This window comes from Chrysemys picta, chromosome 5, assembly GCF_011386835.1.
Source record: "Chrysemys picta bellii isolate R12L10 chromosome 5, ASM1138683v2, whole genome shotgun sequence".
Taxonomy (NCBI): domain Eukaryota; kingdom Metazoa; phylum Chordata; order Testudines; family Emydidae; genus Chrysemys; species Chrysemys picta.
In genome coordinates, this window is record NC_088795.1 from 40,107,800 (window position 1) to 40,126,666 (window position 18,867).

At 40.4% G+C, this 18,867-nt stretch overlaps 1 protein-coding gene across 3 annotated transcripts in view; it reads right to left on the minus strand.

The window, feature by feature from the left end:
• Window positions 1-18,867, minus strand: part of PRSS12 (serine protease 12) — a 65,915-nt gene that overhangs the window by 15,497 nt on the left and 31,551 nt on the right. For 2 of the 3 annotated variants that reach the window (XM_024106411.3, XM_005290312.5), the window contains 4 exons: window positions 18,040-18,181; window positions 8,395-8,600; window positions 6,901-6,979; window positions 2,167-2,289 (listed from right to left, as the gene is read on the minus strand). In XM_024106411.3, coding sequence (XP_023962179.2) covers window positions 2,167-2,289; window positions 6,901-6,979; window positions 8,395-8,600; window positions 18,040-18,181 — 550 coding nt within the window. The remainder of the gene's footprint in view (window positions 1-2,166; window positions 2,290-6,900; window positions 6,980-8,394; window positions 8,601-18,039; window positions 18,182-18,867) is intronic. The other variant, XM_005290310.5, reaches the window with a different exon arrangement.

Genomic DNA, 18,867 nt, shown 5'->3' on the forward strand with positions numbered 1-18,867 from the left:
GATGCTCCAATTCAGTTGCCACATGTGAACAGAAGGATATAATAGGGAAAATACCTATTTTTCTATAAAGAGACTGGGGGGGACATCATGAGGCTAGATTTTTTTATCTTAAGCCAAAGATAGTCATTGGAGAATTCGTCCTGGGCACAGGAACTCTCTGCTGGCAGAAAGATCATCTGCCACTTTTTGCGCCCCCTAACCCCAGCAAAATGTGAACGGGATAGTGTGCCTTGGGCATTCCAAGGACAAGACGTGTGCAAACTGGAAAGTTAAAGGAGGGGGCAGAGCATCACCTAGTTTTCCACAGATGTAAGCTAGAGCTGCTTCCTGGCCAGTGGCTGAGGATCAGGGAGCCACAATTGGCTTGCTCCTGTCTTCCCCCGTCTCTGCTGTGCCTTAGGGGAGTGCTGATGGGATGAAGAATCTGCCCCCATATGTCCAAAATGTGAAATATACAAATTACTATTAGACAAGATTTCAATAACAGGAGAGGAGAGAGAGTGCTTTTTTTTCAAGCCTTAAATAAAATGTTCCATCAAAAGTCTTTCTAAAATGCTCTGCTAACCTTCATCCTTAGTTATTACCGTGGGACTCATGAACAGGCATGAAGAGGCCAGCTTATAGTCGTTTTAATGACAGAAACCCAAGACTTTGCACTTTCATTTTCTACAACAAAAACAGCTTGAATCTCAGTGGAAAGAGTCTGCGATTTAATGAACGAAGTCTGGCCATTAAGGCTTGAACAGTTACCAGGAAGAGTCCCACATGACTGTTGGAAACATGAAAATGAAAAGATGTTGAGCAGCTGCCTCTAAAAAAAGGTACCAATTTCCATTCATTTTAATGAAAGCAATCTCCTGCCTCTTTTCTAGTGGGAAGTGAGGAAAGAGAAGGGGCCAAAGGTTGAAGTTAAATTGCTCCCAGCACACTTAGGCAAATTTTAGCCAATTTCCTTATAATTATTTTGAAGTTATTCTATATTTCTTTCCCAGTCATTGCTGAAACATGTTGGTCTCAAAATAAAGCTTTCTCCACAGCTGTTTATTATATCCACCTCCTTGCTATTTAAATCAGTACTTGTGACATTGCTGTAACTTCAGTGGCAGTGAACTGTGATGTTACAAATACTGGATTGGGCTGTCACAAAAGAAACTGAGCAGGAAGATCATAAAAAAGAAAAAATGTATACAAAAAGCAAAAATGGGAGAATAAATATAGAAAAGTTAGATGACAGTTTAATGGAGGTGGTGAAATAGAACAGGCCAATTCAGAGATGATTTGTAAGGGAGCTTTAGTTACACATCAAGTGGTAAGTGGGTGGAAGGGAGCTGAAGGTGGTGTAACTTACTGTACAGTAGGCTGAATGACCGGAAGAAGGTGCAAGTTACAGCAGCTTAGAGCCTCTTAGACTCACTCCTGTATTTGGCTGAAGATGTTTTAAAGCTTCCCTGAGTGTGCTGGGGGAATCCTTAAGATGGCTACAAAATACTTGATTCTTGTACACTAAGAAACCACAGAGTAAGGAAGTTGTTGTCAGCCTGGCTGAAGGAACAAGGGCAAGGTGCAAATCAGACAAGGGCAAGGTGCAAATTTACTTTTCCCTTAGATTCAACAAAATAAGAAGAATGTTTTGATCAAAGAGAGGGTCTTACAGGTCAGCTCAACTAATCTGTAAAATATTACAGGAAAACTGTCACGTAAGTTTCATAGCTGATTGTGCCTTACCAAACAGAACATCAAAATACAACACAGGATCTATGTACTTGTTTGCTTGGTTGTTCTCACTGCAACTTGAAAAGTTAACAGATACCTGTACACTGTGATCTTCTGACGGGCCAGGTCCCTTAGGTGATTATGCTAAGGAAGTCTGAAGCTTTCTCTATAAAGGTTTTCTCTGGAAATGGTGAAATTCTGAACATAAATTTGTTGAGTGATGAATGCAATCTGTGTAATGCTAGAATGTGGTAGTAAGAATGGTTCTAACATATGAGTTAATACACAACTTTTTTTTTTTTTTAAACAGACGTCTTAGTCTCTTTGGGAACAATTTTCAGTATACTGGTGGCAAGAGTGGGGTTTTGCCTCTGTATCATTCCCACTGGCCTCACAAAGGTAGCAATGCAGTGGTACTGGAAATGTATCCCATTGTTAATCATACAGTACTACCTCTTAAAACAGTGTGCTGCAGTGAGCACCCAGCAGCTGCTGACGAGTGTGGCGCCACATAAGAGTCTTCCATCACCATGAGATGATTTCAGTCGGAGGGCAACCTGCCAGGGCCAACCGCCCCTAAAGAGAGAATAAATAAGTTGTGTCTTTTAGTATACTAAGCAAAATGGAAGAGTAAAGGTAACTGGCAAACTGTCTTGAGTGTACAGCCACTATTGCTACGTTGGTTTAAATAATTTAAGACATATTATTTACTGAGTAACAATTGGGAGTCCATTTAATCATGTTAGTATAGCATTCAGAATTCCATTCAACAACCCTCAAGGTTAGTTTACAGACTGCTTGGACATCGAACGCTCTCAGCACTTCATCCCACTATTAATCAGTTTAATCATCCCTTCTCAGAATACATCCTTTGTGCCAAAAACATATAATCTGTGTCCCCCACCAAATATTATCCAAGTGAGAGAAGAGGTATAGCAGTTCTAATAGTTACCATATAAAAATATGCAACTGTGAGGAGAAGGCTACCATGCCAAAAATCTGGGTGTGGCGGATGGGGAGATTTCCATGAAAAACTCCCAATCTGCTTTTCTGTTCCTATTAATGCTAACTGCCCCATCTGCCCTTGACTGGATGTAAACAAATCTTCAACATCAACGGGATTAAGGGAAAAGCAGAAACAACAAGAAATACACAGATTAGCTCCATCTCATCTCTCCACATGTGATCATCTATTCAAGATAAATCCAAACAATTTAACAGATCAAGAATACATATTCCCAAACCTATAAAGATGGAATTGATAGTGGGATTACAAGGAAAGGACCTAGGGGTTACAGTGGACGAGAAGCTGGATATGAGTTAACAGTGTGCCCTTGTTGCCAAGAAGGCTAACGGCATTTTGGGCTGTATAAGTAGGGGCATTGCCAGCAGATCGAGGGACGTGATCATTCCCCTCTATTCAACATTGGTGAGGCCTCATCTGGAGTACTTTGTCCAGTTTTGGGCCCCACATTACAAGAAGGATGTGGAAAAATTGGAAAGAGTCCAGCGGAGGGCAACAAAAATGATTAGGGTGCTGGAGCACATGACTTATGAGGAGAGGCTGAGGGAACTGGGATTGTTTAGTGTGCAGAAGAGAAGAATGAGGGGCGATTTGATAGCTTCTTTCAACTACCTGAAAGGGGGTTCCACAGAGGATGGATCTAGACTGTTCTCAGTGGTAGCAGATGACAGAACAAAGAGTAATTGTCTCAAGTTGCAGTGAGGGCGGTTTAGGTTGGATATTAGAAAAAACTTTTTCGCTAGGAGGGTGGTGAGGCACTGCAATGGGTTACCTAGGGAGGTGGTGGAATCTCCTTCCTTAGAGGTTTTTAAGGTCAGGCTTGACAAAGCCCTGGCTGGGATGATTTGGTTGGGAATTGGTCCTGCTTTGAGCAGCGGGTTGGACTAGATGACCTCCTGAGGTCCCTTCCAACCCTGATATTCTATGATTCTAAGATTCAGTTCTTACATCTTCCTATAGACAGATAGAACTAGCAAGAAGGGAAGAGAGAGAACAGCAGCCAGAATATAAGTAGCAGCTAGTTTAATTTTAACAAATATCCATTTGAATAGGAATACTAGAACACAGGAATTGACAAACAGGATCAGAGCAGTGTTTCATCTAGTCCAGTGTCTGACACTAGCAAGTACCAGATGCTTCAGAGGAAAGTAGGGTAATCTGCCCTTCACATAGGTCTCATCCTGGTCTCTAATAGTTAAAAATTGACTTTAAGACCTGAAGCATGAGGTTTGATATCCCTTTCAAAAAATTTTATTAGTTATGATTAAGGCTACGAGTTAGTTACGGGTATTTTTAGTAAAAGTCATGGACAGGTCACGGGCAACAACCAAAAAGTCCTGTCCATGACTTTTACTAAAAATACTCCTAACTAAATCTCACCTGCTGAGGGGGGGGACGCTGCTGCTCCTGTGTGTGGGGGACAGCCCAGGGCCCTGCTGCCGCTCCAGAGACGGGAGCGGCCGGGGGCCCTGCCACCGCCACTCTGGGCTGGAGGGTGGCCTGGGGCCCCCCCACGGCCACTCCTGGGGGTGGCCTTGGGCTCCACCTCTGGGCCGGGGGGCAGCCTGGGGCCCCACCACTGCTGCTGCTCTTCTGGGCTAGGGGACAACCCGTGGCCCCACCACTGCTCCTCTGGGCTGGGGGGCAGCCCATGGCCCCACCACCACTACCGCTGCTTCAGACCAGGGGTGGCCCGTGGCCCCACCACCACCGCTGCTCCTCCAGACAGGGGCAGCTTGGGGTGTCGCTGCTGCTTCTGGACTGCTGCTCCGGGGGCAGCACCCAGGACCAGTTGCCTGGGGCCTCCGGGTCAGCCGCACCAGCTGCTGCAGCAGTCACTGAAGTTCTGGAAAGTCACAGAATCCGTGGCTTCCGTGACCTCTGTGAAAGACTCGCAGCCTTAATTATGATAATTCTGGATATTCTTGACATCCATATAATATCCAATCCCTTTTTGAATCTGGTTAAATATTTTGCCTCAATGATTTCCTGTGGCACCAAGTGCCACAGTCTAATAACGCATTGTGTGAAAAAGTATTTCCCTTTTATTGGTTTTGAATTTCCCACCTTTTAAATTTCATACTCTGTCCCCTTGTTCTTGTGGTATGATACTGGGAGAACAGAAGTTCCTGATCTACTTTCTCTATACTATTCATTATTTTTTATGTTTATCCCCTCTTCTTTGTCTCCTTTCTAACGTAAACAATACCAGTCTTTTCAATCTCTCTGCATATGTCAGTTTTTCCCTGGATCATTTTTGTCACTCTTCTCTGAAACTCTCTCCTGATCTGCAATAGCCTTTTGGAGTTGGGGTGACCAATACTGTGCACGGTATTCTAAATAGGACAAACCATATTTTTATATGAAGGCTTTATAATATTCTTTGTATCATTCACCATCACATTCCTTATACCTTGTTCCTTATTCCTGTATCCATAAGATATTATGAATAGTCTTTGTGGTTGTCATAATTCACAAATATTAAGAAAACAAGTCTATCTGTACTTGCAGTTATACAAGTGTGGGTGGGTGAACATAGGGGAGCATGTTATATACCAATATGGCCACGAACCAACTACCAGTTAATGAAAAGTCTTATTTCACAGCTATATCATCATCAACAAAGTATATTTTACTTTAGAAAAATGATATTTTTAATGCATTAATAATACCCAACCTCCTTTCATGCTATTTAGCCTTTTACAGTTCTTTTAAATGCATAGCAGACCCACAGATCCATCGATATGGTTCACAGCTATTGTTCTGGATTTGCTTCTCAGGAGAAACTGAAATGGCTGTTTTTCTAAGGAAAGTAATTTAAGCTGATTAAAGAATAAAATTCCAATGTACCCAAAGTGAAATGCAATATCTGACCACTGAGTTATTTTTTTGATCTGGTCCTCAGAGTTGCTTTGAATGTGTTCCTGCTCCCTTTCTGTGTGCTTTCTGGGAATATTCTAGTGAACAAATTCACCAGCAGGAATGTTAACTCAAACAACAAAATTTAAGTGCATATTACAAAGTATTCACATAAAGCAAATTCTGAATTCAGAATCCTAAGATTGCCCACTGGAAATCTGTCTGTAAGAGTTCTGCACAGTCGATCAAGATATTGAAACATGAAATGTGATTTGTGTGTCCAACCAATTACTCAAATTTTGAATATCGCATATGCACATCAAATGGCTCACAAAGACACTAGAAATAAAAAAACATCCTCTATGCCCCACATGAGGGCTGTACAGGAAGGACCGTAGGCAGAGTGGCTTCATGGGAATGTCTGCATAATTACTGTGTGTTACAGGTTGCCTCTACACTGCATCCTTCTTTTGGAAACATGTATTGTGCATACTATGCTAGCACAGGTATGAATAGCAGTGTAGATGGTGAGGCATGGCTTAAGCAAGTAGAGGAAAGACACACATGAAGAATGTGGGTATGTACTTGGGTACATACCCTCCGTAGCTCTCTGCTTGCCCAAACTGTGCTTCCCAGTCTACACTGCTTCCCCACTACTGGAGCCTTTCGCCACCGCAAGAAAAGACTGCAGCTACTGGGAAAGGCTCCGGCAGGAAAGAGAGGTTCCGGCAGTTCCCTCTGCTGGAGCTCTTCCCTGCCACAGAGAAACAGTTTGTCTGTTCCCCACTGCTGGAGCTCTTTACCCATTGCAGGGAAGATTCTGCCAGCCGGGAAAGACTCTGACAGAGGGGAGGCAGCGGGGAAAGGTTCATTTGCTACATACCACAGTGTGGCTGTACAGCTACACGTATTGCCAGTGGCATGTAGTGTAGAAGTAGCCAGAGAAAGGTCATGATGCACCATGATGTCCCACAGAGACTGAAGATGAGGAGACAGAGGAAGAGATGTAGGCTGGAACATCAGCCTTTGGATGGGGCTGCACAAAGCTTCACTCACTCTGAATTAATGGGTGAATAATTCATCCAGTTCTAACTGGCCTGGAAAAAACTATACTTGTTGAACAAAATTGTGTTCTTTGTGCCAAACTAAGCCCAACATAGCAAAATTCACATTGTTAATCTGCATTTATTTCATGAGAAGCAAAAAATTTAATCAGTAGCTAAACAAGGCTGAGGGCTTATGGCAACTGCACATCCCACAATTTTACATTGAAAATGACTTTCACTGTACTGAATATCATTTACCTTAAAGAATTTTTCCCACCAATTATCCGCTTCTGTCGACGATGCAGTAACCTCAATCCACAAACAGAAGCAAGGGAATCTAAACAGAAAATAAGGTTTAGGCCTTAAACTCCCACACAGGAACAATATACAGGGTTTGGTAGATTAAAAAAAAAGTGTATTTTATTTTGTTTCTTTAGTCAGTAAGGACATGATTCTGTGTTGAGTACCATCACCATCCAATGAACTCAGGGGGAGTTGTGTGCTCAGGACCTGCCTTGTAGGCTCAAACCTTATATTATTCTCAAAGTTTGTCAGTGAAATCCAATTAAAAAAACAATAATCACATACTCCTACATCAAAATTTCATTCTGGTATCTTCATGGTGGATTTTGACTCCCACACTGTTCACTCTCCATACACAGGACTCCCACACAAATATTTTTGACCCACACCTTTTAAAGGTTCTGTCTGAGAATATTTTCTGAATTGTGATCACTAGGCAATGAGCACTATCCCCCATGCCCTAACAGAAAGCTAAACAGGTGTTCAAACCATTATCTGCAGTCTTTTTCAGTTCACAGTGTAAGAACGAGTTACCCTTCTACATGTGATCCACTAAAAAAGAATCTTTTCATAAATATGAAGGTTATAATATGAATAATACACACAAAGAGCTGGAAATCTTTCCTTATTTATCATACCTGAAGTGATTTAACTATAAGACCAATATTCTGCTCTGAGTTACATCAGTGTAAATCTAGAGTCACTCCTTTGACTTCTACAAAGTAATTTGAGAGACAGGGTGGGTGAGGTAATCTCTTTTATTAGACCAACTTCTCTTGGTGAGAGAAGTTTTTGTGCTTATACAGAGCTCTCCAGGTCTCACTGGATGGGGATGACACTCAGCACCTTGCAGAATCTTGTCCTTACTGACTAAAGAAACTGTAAGCTCAAAAGCCTGTCTCGCTCACCAACAGAAATAGGTACAATACACAATATTACCTCACCCACTTGTCTCTCTAGTACCCTGGTACTGACATGGCTACAGTCACACTGTATACAACAAAGTAATTCCTAATTTACACGGGTGTGAGAGAAGAATTTGGCTCTCTATAAAGCTCAGTCCTCAGCTGCAGCCAATCTATGCTTGGCACAGGTGGTGGGAGGGGATAAAGGTGGTTGTTCACTCACCTTTATGCCTCCCTGGATCTGGTTTAACACCTAGCATAACTTAAAGCCCTGGCTGCACCTAACTGCAACGGTCCCCATGTGGTTAAGCTAGAGGATTCCCCTGTGCCATTTAAATTGGCTTTGTGGTTCCTTTGCACTGCCAGAATGACATAAAGAGCAAGCACCTGACCCACAGATTTTAAGGTATAGATTTTTGTTTATAAATATGTACATTTTTCTCCTGTGAGATCAGATTTTTCACTTCCTTCCTTTTCTTTTTCTAGCAATCATCATATACCTAATTTTGAATCTATTGCCATAAACCTCACAAAGGTATTTCACTTTTATTACTGTTCCCGGAGGCCTTCTTGCCAAGGTAGTCGCAGATCACACCAGCATCTTCACTGTGACGGCAGTTGTGTGTTCCAATATCCTGTTTTATGCAGTCTGCCAGGGATCTCTCATTTCCTGTACATTTCACATTATCCACGTGGATTGGTCCTTTCCCTTCCCCAAAATATGCCATAGTCCTTGCTCTAGCTGAGCCTCTGCAAGCAGAACACCATTGTTTAATTAAAATGTTTTAAGCATTGTCCTACATTTGCCTAAACTGAAATATATAGAAGAGGATGTGAGTAGGGTACTAAGGATGGAGACTGAGGTTTTATTCCAAGTTCTGTTACTAGTTCACTGCAGAACTTTGGACAAGTCACTTACCTTCTCATTGCCTCTATTAACTTATTTATACACTAGAATAATAACTGACTAACTTTGGAGGATTCATTAGTTAATGTTTGTAAAATGCTTTTGTATCCTTAGCTAAAAGCTCTATGGAAAGGGAAAGGATTTTTATATTGTAATAGCACGAAACAAAAACCCATGCCACCTTTTTTTCCATAATCTGTTTAATCCTTGCCTAAACTCAGCATCTGTGTGTGCTAAAAATAATTTATTTGTGTTAAGATTTTTTCCGAAAACTAAACTGGCTAAATAAGGAAGGAGACCTACAGTTTATTGGGAACTGTGCCTTAAAGTATACCATACATTAATGGCAACTATGAACATAAACCAGGGCAGCATGGCACAGAAAATCATTAATAGTATATACAGAATATAACCTTCAAACTGCAGCACGTTGTACTTTTATTTTAGATGTAAAATAATAATACAATTAGAGAAAGAGATAAATGTCATTGTTGTAATAATACTTTTGCAAAAAGTAAAGTTCAGAGTTGGATCTTTTCCAGCCACACAAACCATTAGATCTTATTGCTACCATATAATATTGGTCTTACAACTAAGTGGTGAGTCTATCAGATGGAGAATTAATCACTGTGGCATAATCTAATAGAGAAATTATTTTAATTTATTTACCAGTCAGACTTTGCTTTCCCTCAAGCACATCTAAATTGGATGGATAGCATGTTCATCCATTTCGGCAAAGCTTTAGCATGTCTCATTAATATTGTGTTTATGTGGTAGCCAAGATTATTACACACCTTTTTCTCCCAGCCATCCCACAAAAGCAGGTACTAATGAACACACCAGGATAAGTATGATGGCCCTGATCTTCAATTGCAGCTGCGGAGCAGACAGGACTGGATATGTGCGTGGGGGATGGTGGGTTAAATACTTTTATGCTCTGCCAGTCCTGGACTGGCTGTGCACCAGTCAAGTTCCCCAGTGTAAGTCAGAACAGTCCCCAAACTGCTGTAAATTGCACCAGCTGCCAATGGCCCCACACGGTCAATAAAGTAGCCAGCAAAGCCCAGGCCATGTCCCATACCAATAACTGGTAAGGAGCTGCTATGCTGTCTCTGTGCCACCAGAGGATCATCATATAGGTAGCTTATCTATCTATCAATTCAGCCAAGCTTTAATCCAAATATTAGAGACTACAGTGATGGGCATTACAGAAATCCTTAGGGTATGTCTTCACTACCCGCCATATCGGCGGGTAGCAATCGATTTATCCGGGATCGATATATCGCGTCTCGTTAAGACACGATATATTGATCCCCGAACATGCTCACCGTCGACTCTGGAACTCCACCAGAGCGAGTGGCGGTAGCGCAGTCGGCGGGGGAGCCACGGCCGTCGATCCCGCGCCGTGTGGACCCCCGGTAATTCGAACTTAGATACTTCGACTTCAGCTACGCTATTCGCGTAGCTGAAGTTGCGTATCTTAGATCGATTTCCCCCCCATCCCCCCCCCCCCCCCCCCCCCCAGGGTAGACCAGCCCTTAGATTTGATGGAGTTCATCAAATTTATCCTGGGTGTAACTCCATTGAAATCACCAGAGATTAATTTAGCTTCATAAGGGCCCATTTCTGCAAAGTGCTTCAGTAGCAGTTGAGGGCATGCAAAATCTTGAAGTATTGGGCCCTAAATCTGTAATCACCACTAAAAAAAACTTGTGTGAAGCCATTTTGAAATATGAGCTTTTTCATAGGATGTCTGAATCCTGAACTTGGATGATGAAAACAACATTTAGGTACATGAGACAGACATTTATCTGGATAGGTGTCAGGCTGAGTATCCATTTGTGGGATTTAAGGCATTTTATTAAAATTTGAAAGTCCGATCCTTACAGATTATGGGCAATACAGTAGCATTTCACTAATGACTGGAAGGCCCATTGTGAATGACTGAATTTTGCAAATTAGCCAGCGAGTGAACAAACAATAAAAAAGCAAGAATAATTCATCTCAGCATCCACTTTGTTCATTTATGTGTTGATTTTTAATTACTTATGATAATGCTTCATAGTGTATGAATGTTCTGTAGTGTATTGTGTATAAGAGTACAAAGTATTAGTGATCTAAGACATTCCTGCTGGCTTTGCTGAGAAGTGGGTGAGCACACAAGAACACTCTGTGTGAGTGAGAGAATTACAAGTTTGCAGATTAGTAAAATGCAAGTTAGTGTCATTTTGTTGAAATACAATGTACTGAGTGCTGAAGAGCTGTAGGGTGTTGTTATATTATACCATGTGCATATATTTTCAACTAAGGTACGCTACATCTACACAGCAATAAAAAAACCCTTGGCACTGAGTCTCAGAGCCTGGGTCAGCTGACTCAGGCTTGGGCTAATAAGCTATTTAACTGCAGTTCGTAGATGCTTGGGCTGGTGCCCTGGCTCTAGGACCTTACAAGGTGGGAATGTCCCCGAGCTCAGGCTACAACCTGAGCCAGAACATCTACGCCAGAATTAAACAGCCCTGCAGCCCACATCAGCTGGCATGGGCCAGCTGCAGGTTTTTAACTGCAGTGTAGACATACCCTTCCCTGAGGCCTACCCCCCTTCACAGGATTTCAGAGCCTGGGCTCCAGCTGGAGCCCAAACGTCTACACTGCAATTTTTAACCCCACAGCCTGAGCCCGAGTCAGCTGACCCGGGCCAGCCATGGCGGTGCTGCAGGTCTTGTAGAGAAGTGTAGACATACCCTAAGGCTAGATTTTGAAAAGGAGGACATTAGTATGTGTCCAAAGGGATAACTGTATGTCCAGTGAGAAGCATGAGTGCATTTGTGCAGACTAACATTTCAAACAGGGATGTTTAATAATACCAAATTAGGCAGAAAAATAAATAACACCCCCAGTGTTGGGAGGAAGTAGCACAGACACAGCTGCACAGGCTCCGAACCAGCTGGGGATTCCATAGTAATGGAAGAATCCCCTTCCACTGGAGAGCAGCACAACATGGCTGGATCAGGGGCCAAGGATCTCTAATGTCCATATAATTTAGAGTGGAGAGTGGTGGGTGAAATGTTCCTCTCTTTTCAGATTTAAATATGCACATCTATATTCCCTATGTGGATTTTTGACCACACTCTAAAGAGAAGGAATAAAAAGGGAATGCAGAATAAAATAAGTAAATTGCAAAAATCTGCAAAAGAAAAATTTAGAAAACAGCTGACAGAGTTGGTAGCACAAAGTCAAGCTGTCCCTAGACATTTTAATTTGTGTGACCTGCACGTACATGCCAGATAATCCAAAGCCTCGCTGACTTTGGAAGCATTATAGGACAATCTTTACATAATGGGTTTAGAATGATTTGTTTAACTTGTTAGCCACAAACAATGTGTCTCTTCTTGTTCCAAATCCTCCCCCCCACACCTCTCTGAACAATTATATTGATTGCAGATACATACACACAGACACAAGGAACATACAAACTCCCCGATTTCTGTGGGGAGCTGATGTGTCCATATATAGTATCACAAAACAGTGACAAATTCCAGGCTTTTATTGCAAAATCAGATCTACTTTGGCGATCTCCCTTTAAGAAAACTTTGTCAAGAGCATCTAGTAATGTTTAGTGAGGTATTTTCCTACAGTTCCTCAGGGTAAATTAATTTACCTGATTGTGAATTACCACCTTTCATTTCTAAACCCTTCTAGGAATATTTATTATTTATGGTGTGTCATTGTGCTCATAGTGTTTTATTAAATACTTAAAGTCCACACCCCAAAGAGCTTAAATCTAAATCTCACACAAAACAATATAACATACAAGTCAATAGTTTGTACACAAAAAAATATGGAGGAAAAAGTAGTAGTTTTTAAGGAGAAAGGAGAAGGAGAGAGTGAGATTATTCATTGGCGCAAAGTTTATAGCTGCCAAAGCATCAGAAGTATCAGTATGAGTAGCCTGTTTCAAGGGAGTTTTTCCACACCATTTCAGGAAACTTTTCTGTTGCCATGCACTGGTACAGGCTGCCACATTGCTGATAAATTGCTATGCATGGGAGTTTATTCAGTGCACTCCACTTAATCGACACTTGCTTAATCAAAAAATTGGTTTAAAAGGGACATCTCCCAGGGAACAGACTTAAGTCTAATGATGCTCAACAACAAATAGTACTGCTTAATGGGGAAAGTAATTCCACATATTGGGAGATTTGGATATTTAATGTTATTTAGGTCTTAGGCATTTCAGTTTTGTGCTAGAACATGCTGTAAAAACAGCTTTCAGTCCATCTTTATCAGAAAGTGTATATATTAATTACCACCTTCCACTCCAGCTACAGCTACACATGCTGGGTCACCAGAGCAGGTATTTCACAGTTGCCCCAGGACAGGCAGCAGGGTTGGCCCCAGAGCCTCAGATGTATTTAGGTGCTTAACTCTCACTGAAATCAGTGGTAGATAGGCATCTAAATACCTTTGAGGATCTGGGCCTCAATCACTATCTCAGTAGTTCCTCCCGGGTTCATGGCCTTATACAGTAACTTGATGAGCTCTGCAGGGGCATTACTGTTAAAATGGAGTCATCTGTTAATCGGGATATCCTGTTAATTAGTTCAAAAGGCCCCACTCCTTGCTCTTTTGAGTAAGGGTACGTCTATACCCAGCCGCTAGTTCGGCGGCTGGCAATCGAACTTCTGGGTTCGACTTATCGCGTCTTGTCTGGACGCGATAAGTCGAACCCGGAAGTGCTCGCTGTCGACTGCGGTACTCCAGCTCGGCGAGAGGAGTACCGTGGAGTCGACGGGGGAGCCTGCCTGCCGCGTGTGGACCGAGGTAAGTTCGAACTAAGGTACTTCGAACTTCAGCTACGTTATTCACGTAGCTGAAGTTGCGTACCTTAGTTCGATTTGGGGGTTTAGTGTAGACCAAGCCTTAGACACTAATTTTAGTACATTTCTTTAATACATATGTATGATTTTAATTTGATTTTCTGTTTTCATACCCTGCTATCATTTCCTGATTGAAGCAGAGTGTGTAGGTGACCTAGTCAATAGTGTCTGGTACAGAGCAGAAGGGGAAGAAACAGCCATGTTTGGATACCGAATCAGCTAGTAAACACTGTCCCCCTCAATCTCCCTCTTAAGGGTTTAATTTGGAGACAGTGAATCAGGGATTTTCAAAGATGCCTAAGGGAGTTAGGCACCCAAATTACACTAAATTACAAGTTGCCATTTGCATGTATATTTTCCTGATTTACACACACACCCCTGTGGAAAATGCACATGTAAATACTAATATATATATTTGTGCAAATTTTTTGCACCTGAATATAATGTTTAAAAAGCTGTCCTTTCTATCAGTTGTCCTTACTGCTGTGCTCCAGACATTAGTAGAGTGACCTCCAGCCTCTGTCTTCAGTCAGAGATCAATGGCTGAAGGCTGGAAAAAACAAAATATGATAAAAAAAATTAATGCATTTATATTTAAAGCAAAAAGCAACAAAACACCACACCGGATTGCTGTTGCACTTAGGGTATGTCTACACAGCGGCTGGGAAGGTGATTTGCAGCATGGGTAGACGGACACACGCTAGTTCCACTTGAACTAGTGCGCTTATAGGCAGTGGCTCATACTAACAGCATGAGGACTAGCCCATCCAACCAAGTAGGAACCTAAAATGGCCCAGTACAGAAATATAAAAGGAAAAAAATCTGATCTCTGTTACACCAGTGTAAATCCAGAGAAACAGAGACCAAAATTTGTTCTACAGTGTAGACTGGGAGTATAACCACGCATTGAAATAAATTACAAAGCTTTTGCTAAAATACATTTTGATATTAAGATCCCAATACATTAACCAAATATATGATAGGCTTAACCATTAGAAAAAACATTAAAATAAAATATTTTAAACTGTTTCTCATTCATTATCAAGCCATGATCCCAGCTGAAGGGGTCTAGGTGGGATCAAAGTTCAGTTACTGCAGAGCACTTCTGAAAATTCCACTGTCTGTGCCTCCAATGGCATCAGCTGCTACTGCAGAACAAAGAGGGAATTCTGAATTCTGCATTAAGCTGGTATGTAAAAGAAACACAGATAAAACGCGGGGATCTGTACTCCAATATGGTAGACTAGACCCACCAAGCGCATAAGCACACAGTGGTATATATAGATGTTCCAGTTAATGAATACCTTACAAGGACAAAAACCTGTCCTCCCATACAGAAAATGTGCATGGAAAAGGTTGAATGGAAGTTTCTGCTACATTACCAAAACTGTACTGAAAAAAATATCCTAATCTTCATTTCATATATGTTTATATATTCATAACCCAGTTCTTCCAGAAAAGGGCCCCAAATCTTAGAATTTTCATCATGCCAATTAACTTGCTCAACAAGCATAAGAGCTTCTAAAACATCTTTCTTCTATCCTTTTCCCCTATCTATAAAATTACTCTACTTGCTAGTCTTTGTCAGACATTAGGTAATGCTTCACAAAAGGTGCATGTTCTTTCAGTTTTAAGCGTGTTTTGATTAGCCACCGTTAATTTTTTTTATTATTTCACAACTGCTTTTCCCATTAGGAGGATGGCTTTCTAATGTTCTTCAGATTGTTTTTTTGCTACTAACATTAATCTACAAGTATGCAAGCTGGCTTAATGACAGAGCTTTAAAAGTACTATTAATTGGGGCCTAGACATCTTGCCAACTTAGGTTTTCCAGATTCAACTTCAGAAACAAATCTTAATTAAAAAGGTTATTAATGTTACAAATCAGTATTTTGTAAAAATAAAAACATAGTTCCTTGTTAACCATGGAAGTAATATATACAGTACAACTATTAATTAATTTGTTTTACTCTCTATTGCACAAGTCTGCATTTTAAGGAAATCTCCTCTCCCCTGCTGGCCTGAGTCAAAAATATGTATGTATGATTTACAGGCTTCACATTTTCCAGGAAAAAAATGTAAAGTCAGACAACCTAAGTTTCCCAGTAGCAGTGCTGTAAGTGCAAAATAATACCTCAGTATGAACTTTTAGTTCCATCGCCATTCTTAATGAAAATTGATGTCAGCTTCAGTATTTAGCTCTTTGCCAACATTTTCCAGAAAAAGACTAGTTTTGTTTCTAAAAAGCAGCACTCACAGAGCCCAATTTCAAACTTAAGTGTGTAAATAGAAGATCTTAACCTTGTAATGGGACACTCAAATCAGCACTCAGACTGAAATCTGAACCAGCGCAAACAAATATATGCAGTGAAATCCTCGGACCTGATTGTTCTCACATATATGGCTGCACATAAGAGCAAAGTCAAGCTCCTGGAGTGTAGCTGTCACCATTTACTGAACAAGCAAGGAATAGGAAAACCAGTCCTCAGCACTGACTTCCAAGTGTGCTGGCTGACTCTTTGAATTATCAGAATCCCCAAATATCCAAGATTTGTACTCTGCCCCGAGTCCTTCAGCTGATATGTACCCTACTATATTGGGAATGAGTGAGTGGGTTTGGTGTGTCTGTGACAGAAATATGAAAAGCCTGTGCATCTGAGTAGGCTGAGTAAGAAGCAGACTAAATGACTCAGTAGGAAATAATACAAATCTATAAGGTTCTTTAGCTTGGAAGTTATTTGAAAAAACATTCAAAGCAAAGCAGCCTTTTCTAGACAATTTTCAGATCTTATTAGCACTACTATAATATAAGTCTGTCCTTGGCCATCACACCTACCTTGATTCCTAGTGCCCCAACAAGAAATTTCTAATGAGCAGTGCAAGGCTGATTGAGTGGCTTTGTTCACCAGTGGCATGTAAAAGTTGCAATTTTTTTAATTAAATATTTTTTCCTGTTAGCTCTGTTATTTTATTTCAGCAGGCTTATTCAAGTTATTATCATGTACCCTGCAGCCAGGCTCCTTTGTGTTATGATCCCTTCAAATCTCACAAACTAAGCAGGGTCAGGGCAGGTCAGTAAATGAACGAAAAACCTCTCAGTGCTGTTGATTCAGGGACTAGCACTCTTACCTTTGAGTCAGTACTAAAGCAATACCGATGCCTTGTGGCATTGGGCAGCATGCTGCTGGAGTTGCTATCTTTTGGACTAGATAGAAAATGAAGTAAGTCATTAAAGCCACTTAAGACTTCACAACTATTTGAGGTCTTTCAAGATCACAGCACATAGATATTAATAAAATCATAGTTTATAAAAACTACTTGTGATCAATAAACAATTACATTGAGCTCTTTGCATGAGTAAGATCATTGTCCCTAATAGTTTGGCCAAATTCAAAGCTGGTTTTACTGTCTTGACCATATGTAACTCCTTTGTAGTTTCATTGGGATATACATTCTGTACTACCTTTCCTTTTTTAATGTGTAATGTTACACTGAACTGTTAAATATTACCTTTGTTTCACCCCAAACATGGCTACATCTCAGGTGATAGATAAATTATGTCCATGTGCATCAGTTTAAAATCTTTCGAGATTAAAGGTGTTATATAAATTAAGATAATTGTCATTTATCACCAAAACCCAGAAACAATAATTACAATACAAATAAAATTAAAAAACAAAGAATTTCTAAATACAGAATCTCTAGATACAGATAATTATTTCTGTATTGACCATTATCTGTACTACTCAACTCTAGGCTACACCCCAGGACATTCTTTTTAATGTTAATTTTCTTCTTGTTTCCATTATCTTTCCATTCCTGAAGGATGTGGCAATTCATTTCCTTGAACTTCATTAGCACTTTAGGAAGATTGGAAACCAAGCTCAGTTATAATCGAAGAAGTAAGGTAAAAATAGTTCAGAGCAGGAAAGAATATTGAGCAGATATGTTGAGCCTAATTCTCTTCTCAGTTACATCGGTGCAACTCACAGAAGTTGAGTATAAATGAGAATTTGGCCTATTGTGCATATATAATATGAATAGCCACAAAAATAAGTAAAATATAGGATTTATACAGTAGCTTAGTCATCTTGAAATATTTGGTTTTATTAAACACATTTTTCAATAACTGCTTTTAGCCTACACTTCAGTTGTTAGCTGAGCTTAGTAAAGACAATTATGCTTTGGCATTACTGCCCCTTTTCTGAGGAATATTAGCTTCTTTATGAAGAAGTAGTAAAATTGTAGTATGCTTTACTTTTGTATATTTCAAGTATAGCAGAGTAAAAGTATACTACACAGACAAGTATTACCTAGTCAGGTAATACTCAATTACACACACTTTGTGCAATCAGATATGGTAATCAGATAACTTGAAGAATAGTCAAAGGATTTTTCTTACTTGTAGCCAAGCTGTCGACAGACCACAGCTGCATCCTTATCAGACCATCCATCATCACAAATTGTGCCCCACTGGCCATTGATAAAAATCTCCACACGTCCTTCTTTCTTATTCTCACCATCCATCAGCCTGATGGGAGGACCTAGGAATAAGTTACACAATAGTAGAAACAAAAACTAGTATTTTAGGTGATTTCATCACATTCCAGGGTTAGGGGTCAACTGACGCTTATGTTCAACAAGATTTCCACTTTAATGATATCATCTGTTAAAGTATTCATGTATTTTGTCATGGAAGGGAGCATGAAGCATTTTATACACATTACAACAAATCATGAAGCACCAATGTACTCCTTATGCTTTAAACTGTAGGGTTCATCGGTTTCTTCTATTACATATAAATATGTAGCATAGCTTATAACGTGACTGGAACTTACACAGCCCAGTTTTTTCGCCAACAGTAGAGAACAATCTGGTTGATTCTTGTGTTATGAGGCTACACCCACACGCTACCCATTTGAGCAGACCATATTCTTCATAGAAGACTTTTACAGGAGGATTTAGCTAAACCTCACCGATAAATACAATCACTCACACAAGCCACACACACACACACAGTATGCTCACACTACAGCCCAGCAACAAATGTACTAGCCCATGTTACTATGAATTTATTACTTATACAAAGTATTTTCCAGCATCTTGACTAGTATACTCTGGATTATTAACATAATTAAAACTAAACTACATTTGTCCAACTAAATAAAGTATATTCTGTTATAGATTTTCCTTTGCTTTTTTTTTAAATTATGTTTGTTCATTTACTCTC